The 21281-nt window shown below is 39.3% G+C and overlaps 1 protein-coding gene across 1 annotated transcript; it reads left to right on the forward strand.

Annotated features, from left to right (window-relative positions):
- Positions 1 to 785: 785 nt before the first annotated feature.
- Positions 786 to 10682, forward strand: LSM6 (LSM6 homolog, U6 small nuclear RNA and mRNA degradation associated). Its single transcript, XM_026647841.2, has 3 exons — positions 786 to 1515; positions 7962 to 8075; positions 10371 to 10682. Exons 1-3 carry the CDS (start codon positions 1422 to 1424, stop codon positions 10403 to 10405), a joined length of 243 nt encoding a protein of 80 aa, XP_026503626.1. The 5' UTR covers positions 786 to 1421; the 3' UTR covers positions 10406 to 10682.
- The last annotated feature ends 10599 nt before the right edge of the window (positions 10683 to 21281 follow it).

The following is a 21281-nucleotide window of genomic DNA, read 5'->3' on the forward strand; positions in this document are numbered from 1 at the left end:
TTTCTAAAAGTGAAACTTTGTAGATGATGAGATGACAATACAGATCAGTTCTTAGTACCGTATATACTCGATCATAAGCTGGTTCATTTATAATTTGACCTCCCTCCCCCGAAGATGGATAAGTAAAAATGGAAATTTTTTATGACCCATTCAGAAGCCGACCCTATAATTCAGGGGTTGGCAAACTTTGGCTCCCGGGCCATCAGGATAAGCCTCTGGCGGGCAGAGACTGTTTGTTTACCTCAAGCGTCAGCAGGCACGGAGGTAAACTTAAGTAAACAAAGTGTCCTGACCCGCCAGCAGCTTACCCTGACAGGCCGGGACAGCAACTGGTGGGGAAATTTTAGGGGAAGGGGGGAGAGAAGCTGGGGGTCAGGGGAGTAACCCACATGACCCCACCCCTAGCCTGGGACCCCCACACTCTCCCCATCCCATTCCTTCCCACCTTAGCTGGGGTGGGTCAGGTGAGGATGTCTCTGGCCTGGCCGGAGCTGCTCCGGCGGGCGGGGCCGGGCGGTGCAGACGCAGCCTGCCAGCCCTGGAGCTGCAGCTGCTTTGGAGGCTGCGGGGAGAGTAGCGTGGCCAGAAGTGAACAGAATCTGGCCTCACCTCTTCCCTTCTGGCTGTGCTGCCTCTCCTTGCTCCCTCTGTTGGGGGGGGGGGGGCCCTATGTCCCACCTCTCCCTCTCTATACGTGTTCATAAGCCAACCCCCTTCTCTGATGCTTCCCTTTTTTACTAAAAAAAATTGGCTTATGACCGAGTATATACGTATGTTTTTAACTGAATCTAAAGCATGCACAGTACATACTCATGTACTGGTTATTTCCATATGTTGTGTGCATGATGTAACTTCATTGAGTTTGAGAGTGACTTCAACCAAATTATTTTGATTTTCATTAGTGTAACTAAGATCAGAATCATGCCCAAAATTTTACTTTTAACACAATCTCCTTGCTCTTTCCATTTTAACATAGCAGTCTGCATATAATTGTATTTCTGTATTTTTTTAGATATGAAACACTCATTAACTATTCTTGATTCCATAATTCGAGTAAAGCTGCTTTAACAAAAGGTGTTATGGAAAATAAAAGCCTTTGCGGGCTACGTTGGAAGTTTGCAAGAAGCACAGCATGGTGAACAGATGTTTAACAGAAAAACATATGAGGATTCCTATTAAGAATTTCAGAAACTGCAAAAAAGTTAAATAGAATGTTTCATGCTATGGCTGTGGAACTGCAGTTTTAAGTCTGTCCTCTTTTTCTGCAGATTTCACTTTTATCCACTTTGATATTTTTTCCCTACTGAACACTTTGAGAGCCACAAGACTGCCTGTCTTAGTTGAATATATGTTTTAAGATCAGTATTTGAGTTATTTATCTAAACATTTTTTTTTCCTCCCAGACCATCAGGACCATCACAATGAGTCTACGGAAGCAAACCCCTAGTGACTTTTTAAAACAAATTATAGGAAGGCCTGTTGTTGTAAAGTTAAATTCTGGAGTTGATTATCGAGGTAAGTTCTCCCCACTCTCTCCCATAATGAATAATGTCTACATTCTCACTGTTTGGGGGAGGAAGGGACAAATACAGTGCTTAACTTTAAAACAATGACTGTCCCATAACTAATAAAAGCAAGAGAACTTTGCAGGAATGTTAATTTCTTGGTACCTGTATTTTCTTTCTGTGGCTGTGTTAGTATGGTGGCTTGCATATATCAGGAATTATTGCTATAGTAATAGTAGCTTGAGTTAGATTCTCAAGTTCTTGTTGTGACTGGTGCAATTCCTGTATCATGTGGCCCCAGAGTGACATGTTTATTTTAGTGATTTACATAAGCTCCAGAGAGAATTTTGGTTGGGAATCTTGAACTGAGGATCCCAGTTAGTAGTGCAGTGATCTGAAGTGTTAGAATAGCCAATTTTAGATTTGGGAAAGGGTGGCATAATGTTAAATAAAAATAAATAATTCTGGAGAAATTGCAGATGGAAAAAAAACACACTTGGTTTTTTGATTAAAACAATTTGTCTAGGTCAGTAATCTTGAAAGAAGCAGTGTAGGCTCCCAGCATAGGAATTTCGAATCCTCTTGAGTTATGCATATGTTTAACTGTTGGATTGAGGCTTTAGAGTGGGATTTTTTTAGAAGAACCTAAGTAATGTAGGAACAAAAGTTCCAATGGCTCTAAGTGGGATTCTTGCTCTAAAATCACTTAAATGCTTTTGAAAATCCAAGTTAGTCATGGGCCTATCCTCTCATAGGATTATCAAGGAGAAGCTTTTCTTACAGGTCTAGTGTCCCAGCGTGACTTCTATCAGAATAGGTCTGTTGGCTCCCTGTTTTTTTTAGCAGTGTCATCAGAGGTTTATACCTCACTGCTTGCTTTCAGTGAGGAAGAGGAGACTGGCTGGGACATAGAAAACACTGTCTAACATGAAACTATACATTTCAATTCCCGCCCCTACCCCCCAAAAACGGTATTTTACTGAGTGCTTCAAATATTTAAATGTTATGGGCCAGATACTGATCACACCAGTTTTTACACGGGTATAACTCATCTGACTTCACTTTACGCTGTTTGAGAGAATAGCGCATGTGTTGTGGTGAGGAAAATTTACTTGGGGATTTATTATAGTACATGAAACTATAATGTAAGCGGCATTTGTGAAATTCCTTAAAACATTTAAAAAAACCTTTTGTTCATAAAAGATTCCAGACTCTCGTTACAAATTTGTCAACAAATTTATCTACTTCTGTTTCTAGGCCATGTTGCTAATTGTACTTTGACAAATATCACTTAATGCAGATATGACTGAATAATTGCAAAATGTCTCAATTCTGTGGCAAGTGAATGCCACATTTAAGGGAAGAGGCTATGAAAAAGCACAAACCATATTTGATAAGTTACTGTGTGTGACTTGCTTGCCTGTGTGTGTATATACACATTTAAAATGTAAATAGGAGGTTGGGTAACAATAACACTTTATGCCAGGCCTGTTAGTAGAGTGGAAAAATACAAGGGGGAAGAAGAGAGAATGAAATAAGCATGAACGCACACTAGGAACAAAAAAGGCTGTGAAAACACTGCCATTTAAGGCATACTGAGTGATATTTTTAGTCTCACTTGTCTGAAATTATTTTTTACCTACTATTGTTAAAAGTAATTCCTGAGATTACTATAACAGAGATCGGGCGGGGGGAGGGGGGAATCTTTCATTTTGTTTATTTTGTGCAATTAACAGCACTTTGTCTGTAGTCAGTCAGTTTCTCCTATTTGTGTGGAAAGAGAAGAAAGAAAAACACTTGTAGGAAAATGTGATCCTAAGACCATAAAAGTTGGCAAGAGAGTTCAAATTCCCAGTTATTTAATGGAAGATCTTACGGTAACACTGCTGAGATGTGAGGATGTATGCTAGACAAGAGTCCAACTGGACTGTTTTTTCCACATTGCTGTTCTTTAATCCAGACAGTTATACAGTTAAATTATAATACTTTTTGGGTTCTAAATAATTATCAGATGTTTTCCGATCCCAGAGGAAAGCGTAGTCCCAACCCTAAAGAATACAGTCGAAGATGACAAAAATGATGAGTAGTAGGGGAAGGGATACAACATACAAAAAGACCAGTGTGATGGGGCACACATCTTACTAGTTGCAAGTTTAGTGTGTTTAACTAACAAACAAACTAAAAAAAAAAAAAAAAAAAAAAAAATTGTTGTTCAAACTATCCCCAAGCTTTAGTTCTAGTGTCCCTAGCACCTGTTCCTCCCGACATTAAACCCCTTCCCTCTACATAAATGAACAATTTGTTCATTAAGTAAACAGAAGTAAGTAAATAGATGGCTAAGATCCTAATCCTGCCCTGAGTTCCATGCTGGTAGAGCTCTTTTGAAGAAACAGGGATTCATGGGTGTCACAAAAGAAGCAGGTCTTGAGGAGGGATATAAGGGACTTAGTGGACCAGCTCAGGAAGTGAATTCTGTATATAGAGTTCAGTGCAGAAGAAGACTAAGAGAAAAGTGGGAAAAGAAGATATATATTTTTAAAAGCAACATTGCTTTTGTATTAATTTGTTTAAAGTCAAGAAAAAAAAAATACTAAAGGGCACGGAATTTTTCTTCGTGATCCAGTAACTAAACTGTATAACTATCTTGGAAAATTGATGCCTGTGGCATGTTTAAAAATGTGTGCATTTTAAAATGTTGCAAGCTTAGTTATATTGAAATAAAAAATTATAGTATTTTAAAAGTAAATATGTCAGTTACTACAATTTTAGCTGAGTTGTGTTCAAGAAAAGTGTTGAGAAGTTTATTGAAATGTGTAATTTATAGCATGAAGATAACAGCTGCCAGTCAAAGTTTTTTCTTTAAAGATATTGTAGATCAAAATTGTTGTAAAATGTGGTACATTATGGGGCATTGTGCTATCCTATATTAAGGTGATCACTTCATGGATATTGAAGTTATTTAGAACTATTTAAACTAAAGGATTAAGAGAGCTGTCTGAAGTGATCTCTGGATCGTTAATTTTGATTTTCAATAAGACTTGGATCACTGGGGAAGTTCCAGGAGACTGGAAGAAAGCTAATGTTAGGTCATTTTTAGAAAGGTGATTGGGATGACCCGGGTAATTATAGACCTGTCAGCCTGACATCAGTCTCAGCCAAGATAATGGCGTGGTTGATACAGGGCTTGATTAATAAAAAACAAATTAACGGAAAGAGTGTAATTTAATGCAAATTAACATGGGTTTATGGAAAATGATCCCTGTGACGTTGTGCAGTCTATATGGTTTTATAAAAACATGATAATAAGTGAATATAATGTAACTGGGATATGCTTCATGCAAAAGGTCTCTTGTAAGGTATCATTACAAAGCTTATAATCTACTGAATGTGATCATCCGATTTGTATAAATGTATCACTCTTGTATCTAAAACTAGAAATATAAAATATAACTCTGAGGGCCTATTGTAATTATGTAAAGTGTGGGCCATTAATGATGGTTTGGAATCTTGATGACTCCCATTGTCTGCAGATGGCTGTTTACCTGTGAGTCTTCCTGTATGTGTGTGTGCTGGCAAGTGAGTAATGAAGTCTTGCAGTGACATGTGATCATGTCACCTGAACTGGAATCCATCTTTAACCTGGTGCTTTTCCAGTGAGGGGAGGGTGGAAACCCAGAGGGACAAAGGGTTCCCGCCTTATGCAAAAGATATATAAAGGGGTGGAAGAGAACAGAGGGAGAGAGAAGCCATCATGAAGAATCCCCTAGCTATCACCTGAGCTGGAACAAGAGCTGTACCAGGGGAAAGAATTGTGCCCAGGCCTGGAAGGTGTCCAGTCTGAGAAAAACTTACTGAAGCATCTCTGAGGGTGAGATTATCTGTATTTAGTTTGATTAGACATAGATTTGCGCATTTTATTTTATTTTGCTTGGTGACTTACTTTGTTCTGTCTGTTACTATTTGGAACCACTTAAATCCTACTGTCTGTATTTAATAAAATCACTTTTTATTTAGTAATTTACTCAAAGTATGTATTAATACCTGGGGGAGCAAACAACTGTGCATATCTCTCTATCAGTGTTATAGAGGGCGAATAATTTATGAGTTTGCCCTGCATAAGCTTTATGCAGGGTAAAACGGATTTATTTGGGTTTAGACCCCATTGGGAGTTGGGCATCTGAGTGCGAAAGACAAGCACACTTCGGGGGGCTGTTTTCAGGTAAACTTTGGGGCAAGTGATTCAGACCCTGGGTCTGTGTCTGGAGCCAGACGGGAGTGTCTGGCTCAGCAAGACAGGGTGCTGGAGTCCTGAGCTGGCAGGGAAAACAGGAGCAGGGGTAGTCTTTGCACATCGGATGGCAGTTCCCAAGGGGGTTTCTGTGATCCAAGCCATCACAATCCCGTCAAACTAAGTTGATATTTTTTTTGACGAGATTACAAATTTGGTTGATAAAGGTAATAGTATTGACATAATATACTTAGACTTGGTACCGCGTGACATTTTGTTTTTAAAAAACTAAAATGATATAAAATTAACATGGCACACATTAAATGGATTAAAAACTAGCTCAATGATAGGTCTCAGAATGTAACTGTAGATGGGGTATCATCATCATGTGGGGGGGGGGTTCAGTGGGATCCTGCAAGGATCAGTTCTTGTCCCTACGCTATTTAACATCTTGATCAGTGACTTGGAAGAAAACAAAATTATCACTGATAAAATTTGCAGATGACAAGAATTGGGGGAACAGTAAATCATGAAGAGGACAGGTTACTGAGTCAGAGCGATCTAGATCACTTGGTAAACTATGCACAAGCAGACAGTGTGTTTTAATACAGATAAATATAAATGTATACATTTGGTAACAAAGAATGTAGGCCATACTTACAGATGGAGGACTCAGTCATATGAAGCATTGACTCTGAAAAAGATTTGTGGGTTATAGTGGATAATCAGCTGAACATGAACTCCCACTGTGGACAGAAGAGCTAATGTGATCCTGGGACACATAAGCATGGGAATCTTGAGTAAGATAAAAGAGATTATTTTACATCTGTATTTAGCACTGGTGTGTAGTTCTGATGCCCACAATTCAAGAAGGATGGTGATAAATGGGAGGGGAAGAAGAGCCAGGAGAATGATTAAAGGATTAGAAAACATGCCTTATAATGATAAACTCAAAGAGCTCAATCTATTTATGTCAAAGAGAAGGGTTAAGGGATGACTTGATTACAGTCTATAAGAACCTACATGGGGAGCAAATAATGGGCTTTTCAGTCTAGCAGAGAAAGGTATAACATGATCCAATGGCTGGAAGTTGAAATTGGACAAATTCAGACTGGAAATAAGGTGTAAATTTTCAATGGGGAGAGCAATTAACCTTTGGAACAATTTACTAAGGGTCATGGTGGAGTCTCCACCACTGACAATTTTTAATGAAGATTGGATGTTCTAAAAGATCTGCTCCAGGAATTATTTTGGGAAAGTTGGCCTGTGCTATACAAGAGATCAGACTAGATGGTCACAAATGGTCCCTTCTGGCCTTAGAATCTGTGAATGTTAGCACAAGAACAAATGGCTGTAAACTGGCTGTGAACAAATACAGGCTGGAAATTAGAAGAAGGTTTGTAACTATCACAGGAGTGAGGTTCTGGATCAACCTCCGATAGGAGTTGTGGGGACAAATGATTTAATGAGTTTTAAGAAAGAGCTGGACAAATTGATGAGTGTGATTGTATGATGGGGTTGCTTGTGATGGTAGGGGGTAGGACCCAAGAGCCCTGAGGCTCATTTCCAGTTTGTTTTATGTTCCTAAAAGCTTATGCTTCAGGATTTCAGCCACCCACGTGCAGGAGTCAGGAAGGGATTCATACCCCCACAAACCCCGTATCTTCTGTTTGTTGTTGTTTTTAAATTTCTTTTCTCTGAAGCATTAGAGATGGGCACGGCTAGAAATGGGACATTGGACAAGGGGGACCAGGGCTCTGAGATGGCACCGAGCATGCTCGCTCTCTGGTCCTTGGCTGGGTGGTTTTTGCTTACCTGCTTAGGGTCTAACGGATCACTATTTGAGGGGTCGTGAAGGGCTCTGGTGCACCTCAGTCCCTTCTGCCGTTCATCTCTTGCTAATACATAAATGAATTGCACTATTTTCAGCTTTCCAAGCAGAAGCCATTGATCTTGTGACAAAGTTCTGTTTTATCACAAGCAGTTTTTTTCATTTACGGAGCGATTGATGAAGATTTAATCACTGCCTAATGGATGATGAGGCTATGGTGACAATTTTTCTAATTGGCTTAGAGTAGAGTGTATGCTTCAGTTAATCAGAGCAGTTTATCTAGAAAGAGAGGTTTGAGTTGTATTTGAAGAATAAAAGACTGTCAAATTTATGTTTACCCTGATTTTTGAAATTTGTGTTTTGTTTTAAATTTTTTTAAACTTGTTAATGTCTTCAGGTGTCCTGGCTTGCTTGGATGGGTATATGAACATAGCTCTGGAGCAGACAGAAGAATATGTAAATGGTCAATTAAAGAACAAATATGGGGATGCATTTATCCGAGGAAATAATGGTAACTCTCCCTCCTTGCAATACTCTTGATTAGGAGATTGGTTTTGGTATGGAATTTTGAATTTGAGGCATGTATGAAAATAAAAGTAGGTGACTGCCTGTTTCCAGCCACATCCATTTCAAACTTTTTACTCTTGCTAAAGGCCTTACATAATCTTTCTTTTACCTACCGTCTGTTCTCATTTCCTCCTGCTCTGCTATTCTGGTCCTATGCTATTCCTTATTGATCCCTGTGACTCCTTCCTCTCTCCCTGTCTTTTACCAAGTACCTCTCTTTTCTATCCCTCCCTCTAACCCACCCATCACAGGACCCTTTCTTTTCTTAGTCAGCCAACCAATAACATTCACCAGAATGGTCTTGTCTATCTAGCTGTCCCTTGCTTCACAGAGCTTATCACGTCTTGCTCTGTAAAGCAGTGTGTACATTTATAGGGGTCTGTGGATATTGATAGTGCTGTAATATACACTCACAGGTTGATTGTCCAAAACTGAATGTTGACTAACTTAACTGTCTAATGCAATTTATTAATATTTAAGACTGTGCTTACAGGTGAAGACTTTACTCATTAAAGAAGATTACAATAATTAACACTGACCCATGACACATTATAATGAGACTTTCCAAGGCTCAGCTACCATGGAAATAGGCGGAGTATAAAAAATTAGACCAGGGGTAGGCAACCTATGGCACGCAAGCTGATTTTCAGTGGCACTCATACTGCCTGGGTCCTGGCCACCAGTCTGGGGGGGCTCTACATTTTAATTTAATTTTAAATGAAGTTTCTTAAACATTTTAAAAACTTTATTTACTTTACATACAACAGTAGTTTAGTTATATATTATAGACTTATAGAAGGAGACCTTCTAAAACCGTCAAAATGTATTACAGGCACACGAAACCTTAAATTAGAGTGAATAAATGAAGACTCGGCACACCACTTCTGAAAGGTTGCCGACCCCGAACTAGACAGATAAGTTTTAGTGTGGTTCAAAGACAGTTAAGGTCCTATCCCCATTATAAAATGGCCTATCTTTAACTTTATTGAGGGATAATGGTAGTGTAACCCAACCCCTTGAGATGGAGGTATTTGTAATATAGGCATACCTTTCACCCTGGTAGCAGGAAATGCCAGGAAGAGAGGTTGGGAGGTGGTTGTGGGCAAAAATTCAAGAATGAACAGAGGGGCAGAGGTCACACGTGCAGAGGAATCAGTGTAGAGAAGAGAAGTGAAGGCACAGGAATGGATGAAGTCACCCAGGAGCAAAATGTAAAGAGGAAAAAAGGAGAGGGCCAGGAACTGAACTCTGTGGATATCCACAGGCAAGGACAGAAAGAGGAAAACAAGAGGAGCACAGAGCCCATGCGAAAGAGAGAAATTAGACAGTCTTTATCTCAATAGGAGGATGAGAATAGAGAAGTCACCTTTAGGGTTGGCCAGGCATCTCTTCCAGAATTTGGATAGGTGAGATTGAAGTTAGAGAAGCAAATATGGTCAAGGGGTTTTTGCCCCCATCTCACCTCCTCCCCCCCCCCCTTTTTTTTTTTTTAAAGACTTGGAAATAAGATCATGTTTTAAAGGCTGAGGGAAGAAGCTGGATGATGGCAAGGTAGCGAGAGGTCTTACAGCCCACCTCATAATGAGAAGAGGGGTAATAGACTCTAGAAACCGGTTGAGCTGAGAAGTGACACCCCTCAGTTTGAGAACATAGTTAATTCTGAAATATTTCACACTCTGGGCACCCAAGATGCAAGTATCATGACTTCCTCCTCCTTTCCCTCTGCCCCAAAGGAGACCCTTTCCTAAACACTTGCAGGAATCCCTTTATCACAAGACCGTGGTACTGGTCCAATAAGTGGAATGTACAGACTACTTCATAGGTTACCGTGACCTTTGCCATAAGTTTTAAATGAAAAGGAGTGAGGATCCTGAACCTTTTGTTGTCAGATCAAGACTGTTATTTCTAACACCCTTAATCTACGCATCCTGAAAATCTGGTTGGACTCTCCTCGGCATCACAGAAGGCAGTTCCAGTGAAATTGGTTTTAGGAACAGTCACGCTATAGAATCCATCTGTACAGCCTCTATCCGTTATGGTGCACAATTTGATGAAGTAATATATTAAACTAAGTGTTCTACAAGGAAAACTGGAATAGAAACTACATGTATGTAGTTTGACTCAGTTAATATTGCTTTTGGAACTTCAGATTTTACATTTCCTGATTTAATTGATAGGGTAAACATGGCACCATATGTACTGGAATTCTATAACATGTTTCACTTTTTCCTTTTCACAGTTCTGTATATAAGCACACAGAAGAGGAGGATGTGAAGGTGCCTAAAGAGAGAGGTTTTGTACTGCTCCATTTTTTCCTGAATGATGAGAACTGTTTGATTTGTAGTTGGTAATTCTTGGTTGAACAATACATTGTTTAAATATTTCTGTTATTTGCTGTAAAGCTGGCGTTACTGCAGTGACTATGGAGAGAAGAGTTTTTTTTAATTCCAAACTACCAGAACACAATTGTAAACTTTTCTGAAAACTTCAGTTGTGAAAAAGTGCTTTGTTACACTGTGCAGAATTAAATAAAAAATGGAAAAGTATGTGACGTATGTATTGCTACAAGATAAATTTGAAGCAATATTTGGTTTGGTTACTTCTGGTACTTCCAGGAATGCAGAGTGGAAAACAAGGGTTTTGAGAATAACCCCACATTGGAACTTTATAGTGTTGGCCAGGTGATAATTATCACTCCCCTCCCTCAGCTATACAAATGCTTTGTTGAAAATAATGTGGCCCACTTTGGGAAAAAAATAGGGCCAAGTTTAAATACTGGACTATACTAAGAGTCAACAGGGTAAAAAGTTCAGCTGCTGACTGGCAAAATTGGCCAAAACCCCTTGAATTATCAATTTGAATAGGGGATGTAACAGCGATACTTCAACAATGGGGGCAGGGAAAGAATTGAATCAAATGGAAGAAAAGCCCAAGGGATTAACACTGTGGCAGCTATAGAAGTCAGTCACACAAGTGAACAGCTCTTTAGTTGGTATGCCAACAGAGCCAGTAGGTCACTTCAAATCCTAGCAACTTTTTCCTCCAGATTGCAGTTACTTTGTTTTCTTTCCTTCTTTCTCTTCTCCCCACCAACACAATAATGACGTTTTTAAAAAAGTTAAAATTGGTTTTATTTTAAAATACATCTACAGCTTTTTTCAAATTGCTCATCAGGTGAGACTGTTAGTCTCAGTGGTGTGTACTTACATAAACACATTGTGTGTCCTGTTCACACTTTTTCATTATTCCCACCACCTTCTTATACCACACACTCTCTTCCATTCTTCAACTAGGCACTAGCCAGCAATGTGAACAAATAGATATCAAGCTCTCAGCATGTAGTGTGTCAGCAGGATGGGGAGAGAGAGGGGAATTGCTGCACAAGCAGTGAAGTAAAAAACTGCATGTATCCCACAGCAACTTTAAGAGATTAAGTCAAAGCTCAGTGAGTAAACTCAGCTAGGTTCTGGATGGCTACTTACTAGCTTATAAAATACTTTTCTCTCTCTTTAATTTCTGCTTGATTGCAATAAAAAAAAAAATAGCTTTATGGGTACCTATGAAGCTAAATCAGAGTGGAAAACTGCACTAATACCCAGTACTTAATGCTTTCCTGTTGCTCAGTGCAAGGTTACAATTTTGGGTAATGTACCTCATGCAGAGGTTGTTTAACCAATTTGTTAATGAGTTTTCTGAAACCTTGCTTTATTCTCTGAGCAGTTTATGCTGTCTTCAGGAAAAACAAATACTTCTGAGTTGTGGATGAATGAGCACCAAACAATTGTGTGAATATTACATTGGCCCATTCTCCCCAAATACCAACAGGTTCTCAATGTCAGTAGGCAATGGTAACATTTCAATAATCCAGGGGAGGGAAATGCATGGTGTGTTTTTTCTTTTTTTTTTTTTTAAATAAAGATGAGGGAATAATTCCAAACAATTATTTTGCAATTAATAGTTAATCTTTCTACATTAAACATTGTGGAGGACTCCTCAGAACATACAGAGATACCGCATTATAATATGCTTCAATAATTTATAATTTTTTGACCAGGGCTTGACAAGGATCCAGCATGTAAGAAGAGATCACCAATGTACTCTTCTATAAATGACTTTTTAAGAAGAAAATGGATGTGCCTCCAAGTGGAGTATGTAGTTTCTCATTAGTTTTGTAGTATGTGTGTGGTTGGCAGGTTACGGTGTCCTGCATTCACTGAAATTGTTTTAGAAGTAACTAATTTTATTTGTTTTTCCAAAATCTAGAACAACTTATTTTGCGAAGCTTTTATTTTATTACAAAAATTATGCATCTCCAACTTCATAAGTGAAGTTTTTCTATTTCTATAGGTTTAGTCATGGAACAACTTTGTAATCATGACAGCTATATAAGATGCTACTTCTGAAATGTCACCAGAACACATGATTTGTAATCATGCAAGTTGTTTAACATTGAGAACTAGAACTTGCAGAGTTTCTGCCAAGTGCTAAGATTTTTTTTTATTTACTTTAAGAATAAAAATGAATAAAATACTTAAAATTACCTTCAGGGTTCTGGAAAAAATATTGGTAAATCCCCTTGTGACGTTGATAAGTATTTCCATGTTACTGATGTACAGTTGTGATGTTCATTCAGTGATTTTGATTTTTTTTAATTAAACATTCTTTCGGGGTGAGACTCCCAAAAGTGACTAAAGATGTGTGACTTTCAAAGGGAGTTAGGTGCCTAGCTCCTTTAGCCACTTTTGGGAAATGTCACCCTTAAGTCCCAAGAAGATATTAATGAACATCACTCTGGTCTTTGTCCAAGAATTCCTGAATTTAAATGTAGCTCACTTTGGGTGTCTGATGTCTTCCACCTTGGATTTAGTTCAAGAGATAAATGAAGGGCTATTACTTCACCATTGTTTGTATCACAATAAACCAACTGCAAATGAATCAGGCAGGGATGGTTCCCTGTTATCCAAACATATGTTGTAAGTTTTAGAAAAATTTCATGTAAAATCCATCAACATGTAAAAGCAAAATAGCATGCCATTCAAGTGTACAGACATAATATACCAAAATGAGCTATTTCAGTATATAGTTACTGTGGAGAATGTAGGACATTCCTATTTTTATGCAACGTATGTGACTTGGCTTCTCCATTCACTTTTGTATTGCTACCCACTGGGTGTGAAGAGGTTAATTTCTTCTCAGGCACAGTGTATAAACAGGGAAGTGACTGGCCATGAGTCAGTAGGCATGTCAGGGTCAGTAAGAGTAGTCTATCAAGAACTGTCAGTATGTGAATAGAGACTAATGATTGGACCATTGACTTTTAACAACTGCTGGCCAAGGGGCACTACTTGTGAAAACTGTATGATTGGTACTAGAGACAAAGAACGGAAGTCTGAGCAGACTGCAGTAAGATTCCTGACTCAGTGCAGAGATTCAACCCAGGGAGGTTGTGTGCATCTAGGCTTTACTTTACCATTCTAATCTAATGTTTCTAAACACTGTGTTCCAGCTGACTAATCAATTATGTCTTGTTTTAAAGAGACTGTTCTGTGTTGCTATAAAGAGCTGTTGGTTCTAGAGCTCCCAAGAGGGTGCCACTTGCCTGAAGCATTGTATTTGATGGTGGGAGACTATCTCCTCCTATTAAGAAATCAGCCCTGATGGTTCTGAAGCCCAAGGTCCTAGCTGTGGAAGGAGAGGATATGGCGCTTCATCTCCCAGCCACACATTTCTAAAAATAGACTCAAGAAAGAGTAGTGACCTGGGATATGCTTGATCCCTAAATCTGGCCATAAACACTATTTCCCACAAGCATGTGAAATTTGGGAAAACCAAATTGTTAGCTATAGCTTCTCAACTAATAGCCTGGTTAGGGTGAATACACATTCAGATTTGCTGCACCATCAAGAATGAGAAAAGAAAGGGGGGGGGAAAATCTTAAAGGGAACTAAATACTTATTAGCTGGAAGAGATGGAGTTTCATCCTATAGTAGTCAAAAGCAAAGTGATCCTCCTGGACCTGCAGCTGGCTGTATCCCCCAGATATAAAAGGGCTAATTACTACAAGAGCATGCTGGGATCCCTTTAAAGAATCCCTTTAAAACGGTAAACCCAAATCAATGGCCATGCAGTCAGTTCTTAGGAAAGGGGCAAGGAACAGACACCCCATTTCTGAAGGACTCGTGAAAACCAGCATAGGATTTCGAAGGCCTATTATGTTTTATATTTGGGTTAGTTCTGTCCATCTTTCCTGTGCTATGACATTACATTGACAAACAAATGTCTAGATCCCTTTTTAGTTGCTGCCTTTACTTGAGATTTGTCATCATGCTACAGCCCAAGTTTGCAAATAAACCCACTTTATTGCCATGACTCATTGATTTCCATGGGATTAAAATTAGGGGTGTCAATTAATCGCTGTTAACTCACGCAATTAACTCAGAAATTACTTGCGATTAATCACAGTTTTAATTGCACTGTTAAACAATAGAATACCAATTGAAATTTATTAAATATTTTTGGATGTTTTTCTACATTTTCAACTATACAGGGAGTCCTCGGACTTATGCAATTCTGAGGAACAAATTGTAAGTCGAAACCGCTTTTCCCATAGGAATCAATGGTATTAAGGGGCGACTGATTCCTGAACCAAGGCTTGATACACTAATTTCACCACAATAATCCAGATTTTTGTACTAAATGAATTATAGATGACTAATGGTGCAACATCAATGTATTTACTGTACACTATTTTGTAAACAGCATTCAAATGAACATATAAACTCACATATGCTGCTCAGAATGCCGGCAACACAGGCTCAGAAAGCCAGGGAGAATGGCACACATGCTGAGTCTCAGACAATCACTGTTCAAGCTTTCTGATTGGCTGAGCCTAGGGCTGGGAACCAATCAAAAACAAGCGGCAACTCTACCCAGCAACAAAGTACCCTGCTGCTTCAAAACCAATCAGAAGCGACCCCTTCCAGCTCTATACCAGTATAACGCAACCAGGAAGTGATTTCAAGCAACTTTATGCAAATCGAGCATCGCAAGGGCGAAACAGGCATCACAGGGGCAAAACGGGCAGTCAATTGAAAATCATCGTAAGTGGCGTGCAGCGTAAGTTGGGCGTCATAAGTCCGAGGACTCCCTGTATTGATTTCAATTACAACACAAAATACAAAGTCTACACTGCTCACTTTATATTATTTTTATTACAAATATTTGCACTGTAAGAATGAGGATAGTATTTTTCAGTTCACCTCATACAAGTACTGTAGTGCAATCTCTTTATTGTGAAAATGCAACTTATAAATGTAGATTTTTTTTGTTACATAACTGCACTCAAAAACAAAACAATGCAGACCTTTAGAGCCTACAAGTCCACGCAGTTCTACTTGTTCAGCCAGTCGCTAAGACAACACATCTCCTGTAAATGTAAACAAATAATGCTGCCATCTTCTTATTTACAATGTCACCAGAAAATGAGAACAGGCGTTCGCATAGGACTTTGGTAGCCAGCATTGCAAGGTATTTACATGCCAGATATGCTAAACATTTGTATGCCCCTTCATGCTTTGGCCACCATTCCAGAGGCCATGCTTCCATGCTGATAACCCTCATTAAAAAAATAATGCACTAATTAAATTTGTGACCAAACTCCTTGGGGGAGAATTGTATGTCTCTGGCTCTGTTTTACCTGCATTCTGCCATATATTTCATGTTATAGCAGTCTTGGATGATGACTCAGCACATATTCATTTTAAGAACACTTTCGCTGCAGATTTGACAAAACACAAAGAAGGTACCAATGTGAGATTTCTAAAGATAGCTATAGGACTCAACCCAAGGTTTAAGAATCTGAAGTACCTTCCAAAATCTGAGAGGGACGAGGTGTGGAGCATGCTTTCAGAAGTCTTAAAAGAGCAATATTCCAATACAGAAACTACAGAACCCAAACCACCAAAAAATAAAAATCAACCTTCTGCTGGTGGCATTTGACTCAGATGAGGAAAATGAACATGCGTCAGTTCGCACTGCTTTAGATTGTTAATGAGCAGAACCTGTCATCAGCATATCCTCTGGAATGGGGGATGAAGCATGAAGGGACATATGAATCTTTAGCGCGTCTCGCATGTAAATATCTCGCGACGCCGGCTGCAACAGTGCCATGTGACCTGTTCTCACTTTCAGGTGACATTGTGAAGAAGAAGCGGGCAGGATTATCTCCTGCAAATGTAAACAAACTTGTTTGTCTGAGCGACTGGCTGAACAAGAAATAAGACTGAGTGGACGTGTAGGCTCTAAAGTTTTACATTGTTTTATTTTTGAATGCAGTTATTTTTGTACATAATTCTATGTTCAACTTTCATGATAAAGAGATTGTACTACAGTATTTGTATTAGGTAAATTGAAAAATACTATTTATTTTGTTTTTTACAGTGAAAATATTTGTAATCAAAAATAAATATAAAGTGAGCACTCTACTCTTTATATTCTGCGTTGTAATTGAAATCAATTTGAAAATGTAGAAATATTTAAATAAATGGTATTCTATTATTGTATAACTGTGATTAATCACACGATTAAGCTCGATTATTTTTTTAATCGCTTGACAGCCCTATTTAAAATTAAACGTGTAAGTGTCTGCAGGATTTGGGCCTAATAGCATTGGAACAATGGAAGAAATAGTGCTTACATCTTTAATTTGTATCCCTTTGCTTGTTGCCAGCTTTGATCTATTGTCATTTTTGAAAACAAGCAATTGCTCAGCGAATTGTTTGATATTTTGTTATTTCAGTGCCAAATTCTACTCCGTAATACCTGTACAACCTTGAAGTCAATGGAACTTTATAAACGTAAGTGGGAGCAGAACTTCTCCCATGGTCTTTGCAGGCTGTGACTATTCACCAAATAAATGATTTTTTAAGTGTTCTCTTCTTCATCATAGAATATCAGGGTTGGAAGAGACCCCAGGAGGTCATTTAGTCCAACCCCCTGCTCAAAGCAGGACCAATTCCCAACTAAATCATCCCAGCCAGGGCTTTGTCAAGCCGGGCCTTAAAAACCTCCAAGGAAGGAGGAGATTCCACCACCTCCCTAGGTAACGCATTCCAGTGCTTCACCACCCTCCTAGTGAAATAGTGTTTCCTAATATCCAACCTAGACCTCCCCCACTGCAACTTGAGACCATTGCTCCTTGTTCTGTCATCTGCCAACATTGAGAACAGCCGAGTTCCATCTCCAGCCTCCTTTAGACATAGGCCATTGTTATCTGTTTTAAAGATGAACTGAAGTGCTTTTTAAAAAAATTAAAAGTTCTGCTTGGATCTTAATTATTTAAGGGCCTGTTATGGTAACTCCAAATGTGGCACTGCCTTTGCTAACGTGCCCATAGTGCAGGGCCCCAGTTGGGCCAGATACACTTGCACACATTTACCAATGCATTTTAAAGTAAAATATCTGAAAATTTCTCCTCGGGTTTTTTCTCCTACTACAGTGCTGACACCTAAAGTGAATGCTGCTCCCCTGCACCATTTTAGATGGTAGTGTTGTCATCAGCTTTTGAAGGTGGAACACAAACCTCTGATTTCTGGCCATGGCAGGTATAAACACTTTTCAGTTCACCTCTAAAACATTCCTTGTACTGAAAATAGAGGGCTCTCTCTGCAACATACATGGATTTTCTAGTGAAAGCTAAAAGAGTATGTGTTGAGTATAGATTGCGAGTGGAAGGAATGTGCTGCATAAAATCCTGGGACAAGAGTATTATTGGGTTGATGATGAATCTGACCCCTAAATTTGTTGAAATTTAAAGTTGTGAATTAGTGGTTTCTTTGTATAAGTTATCAAGCTGCTATGGAATTATGCCTGACATTTTTATGTCCGAAATGAGGTTTCTGAATAGCTTCCTTACAGAGACTACTGATAAGAAAAGAATAAATAGGATGCAGGTTGTCTCGCTCCCTTCAAAGCAAGTCACAGCAGAATCAAAAAGGAAATTCTTTCCCTGTTGACAGAAATGTAATGTGGTATTTTGTGTGTCACGTTATCAGTGGTAATGAGAACAAGTGCCTTATCCAGTGTCTGGTTGAGATTGGGGCATGGATGAGGTCTAGCTGGCTGAAGGTGAATCCAGAAAAGGCAATGTTGCTCACTTGGGAGATGCAAGCAGAAGATATGATGAGGACTATATCTTCTTTTCATTGAATGTGTATGCCTGCCAGCTGTTGTTCAAGTTCACACTTGGAGGTTGCTGTTGAGTGGTCATATAGCAGTACTGATCATGATGGGTTTTTTCCCATTTCTGTTTGAGTAAATTGTGAATCTTTCATTTGGATGTGGACCTTGTAGCTTGTAAACCAGGCGTTTGACAACAAAGAGTAGAGTACTGTGATGTGCTTTACAGAGGACTATACTTGAAATCAGCCCAGAAACTAAGGTCGTTTAAAATGCTTCAGCCTGATTCTTAAACAATTTGTCTTGCTGGTAGCACATGACACTACTGCTCTGTGTTCTACATGGTCTTCCTACTGGTTTCTTATGAAACAGACCTCAAAGTCATTGCAGACAGCTCAGTGAAAACATCTCTGTGTGTAAACAATGAAAAAAGAGTACAAAATATTTAGGTGCATAAGGAACGGGATAGAAAATAATATGGAAAATACATTGCTATGATATGAATCAATGGCATGCGCTCATCTGGAATATTGTGTGCAGTTCTGGTCACTTTGACCCAGAAAGGATCTAATGTTAACCCTAAAGATGATCAAAGGCATGAAACTACTTCTATAATAAGAATAAAAAGACGGGTACAGTTTAGTTTAGAGACAAAAGGGGATATGACAGGAATATACAAAATAATAATAGTACAGAAGAGGTCAGTTGGGCTGTCCGATTTATCCTCTCATGTAACACAGGAGCATAAGGGTGATCAGTGAAACAGAAAAGCAAAAAATTAAAACTGATTACATGAAATATTGTACAATGAACCTGCAGGACTCGTTGCCCGTGACATCACTAAAGCCAAGAGATTTGTAAGGTTCAGGAAAGCTTGGTCATATGGATAATGAGAACATCTGCAGTTACTTTAGAAAGGATTTAAAACAAAATTTTTGAATTGATATAAACAGTAATTCTTCAAGGCATGTCTGCTGATGGGAGTTAGGAAGAAATTTCCTCTGTGGGCAGGCTTTTTCCATATATATCCATTATGAAGTTTCATAATGCAATGTTCTCTGAAGCAGCTGGTATAGGCTATTATCAGAGCCCAGATACTGGACTAGTTGACCACTGGTCTGATCCAGTATGGTAATTCCCATGTTCCTGTATTTCATGAAAAATAAGTATATTGCGGCGAACAGCTGTAAGTAAGGGATAAATGCGTTAGCTGAATGTTTCTGTAATTCTGAAACATGTTGACATTTTAACTGTTAGCATTAGGCTTCAGAGTGAAATCCATCGAGATGACTGGAGTGAGAATTCATGCTTCTAAGAACTACTGCTTCATCCTCTCTGAAGAGTACATCAGTTTGCACTTGATTCACATTAACCAGGGCCGGCTCCAGGCACTAGCATTCCAAGCAGGTGCTTGGGGCAGCAATCTGCAAGGGGCGGCAGTCCGTGTGTTTTTCCCACCACAAGCAGCGCGCTGAATTGCTGCCGTGGACGGCGGGGGCAGTCCGTGTGCCGTTAGGGCAGCATGCGCGTTTCCGCGGTGGCGGCAATTCGGCGGCAGCTTCTATGTTCAGCTGCCCGCGGCGGCAATTCAGCCGGAAGACAAAAGCCGCCGAAGACAGAAGCTGCCGCCGAATTGCCGCCGCCGCGGAAACACGCGTGCCGCCCTAACGGCACATGGACTGCCCCATCTGTCTGGCGGCAATTCGGCGCGCTGCTTGGGGCAGCAAAAACAGTAGAGCTGGCCCTGACATTAACAAAGTTTTCTTTGCAACCCCAAAGGCTAGAATATTTTTATTGCAATGAATGCTTAGCTTCTGGAGCAGAATTCTATGGCAAGAATTGCAAAGTACCTAGGCCCCTGCATGTTAGATACACCAGCCAGCACTGAATATTATGTAGGAATATATATGTATATATCATTAATATGTAAAGTCTCAGTGAATTCAACGATGTAAACCTCCTATACATTTTAGTATAGGAGTAAGCAAAGTCAAAACCTGTTATCAAGTGCTGCTGCTTTTCCTCTGGACAGTCACTTATCTGTGCTCTATCTTACTAACAGATTTTTACGTGATGTAGTGTTATTTATACACAATTTTATGCTCACCTTAAAGTGAATTACAGTTAAAAACAAGAGTGTTTAAAATACCAGTGAGAACTTAACTTTAGAATGGCAACAAAATTATTTCAAACCTCAAATAAAATTTAGTTTGAAGGACTCAAACTAAATTCAGGTTCATATTGGTTCTTATTTATTTGGACTGGTTCACTCATTTCTGAAGTGAACTAGTGTGTAGCTATTCGGCTGAGCTCAGCAGGCTGAAAGTTCAGAGAAAATAGCACTTTTTCCTATCTGCAAACTGATTTATTTAAAATGAATACATCCATAGCATTAGATACATGTACTCATTTGTGTACAAAATAGCAGCAGTTACAGATTGGAACAGCAGCAGCTGAATAAGCTACTGCTGCCTCCTCTAATCTTTCCTCTCTTAGCTTAAAACATCTACTGACCTCAAGTGGGGCAGCAGGTGCTCCTTATGGTAGTCAGCATTCAAAGCTTTTAGAGCTTTATTGGTCAAAATCAACACCTGGGAACAGACGGGAAGTCAGTGCTGACTTCTGAGCAGTGGGTGCCACTGTTAAGTAAGAGGGGTTCTGTAGTCTGCCTCAGTTGAGAATTCCAAATGATTTTCAGGCTAAGCCTCAAACAGTCCGTTATAATAATCTAAGCTGGAAGTGACATGAATAACAGTGACCAGATGTATGTGTGAGAGAAAAGGTCACAATCTCCTAGCCATGGAAAAATGCACTTTTGGCTACTGAGACTATCTGGCATCCAGAATCAGCCCAGGAGTCAATGCCCCCCGATTTATGAACCTGAGTAATAATAGGTTAACACACTCCTTCAACTGAGGGAGCCAATATGACCTCGCCCATTTCCTCTGGTTAGTTCCCCCAGCCTACCAGCATT

Source organism: Terrapene carolina, unplaced genomic scaffold (genome assembly GCF_002925995.2).
Source record: "Terrapene carolina triunguis isolate 2854851 unplaced genomic scaffold, T_m_triunguis-2.0 Scaffold66, whole genome shotgun sequence".
Lineage (NCBI taxonomy): Eukaryota > Metazoa > Chordata > Testudines > Emydidae > Terrapene > Terrapene triunguis.

Excerpts from the sequence above, each read along its gene's own strand:
- LSM6 (XM_026647841.2), top strand. The coding sequence starts at position 1,422 with ATGAGTCTACGGAAGCAAACCCCTAGTGACTTTTTAAAACAAATTATA. Across the intron at positions 1,516-7,961 it reads TTCTGGAGTTGATTATCGAG|GTGTCCTGGCTTGCTTGGAT; the intron begins GTAAGTTCTCCC and ends TAATGTCTTCAG. Across the intron at positions 8,076-10,370 it reads ATTTATCCGAGGAAATAATG|TTCTGTATATAAGCACACAG; the intron begins GTAACTCTCCCT and ends TCCTTTTCACAG.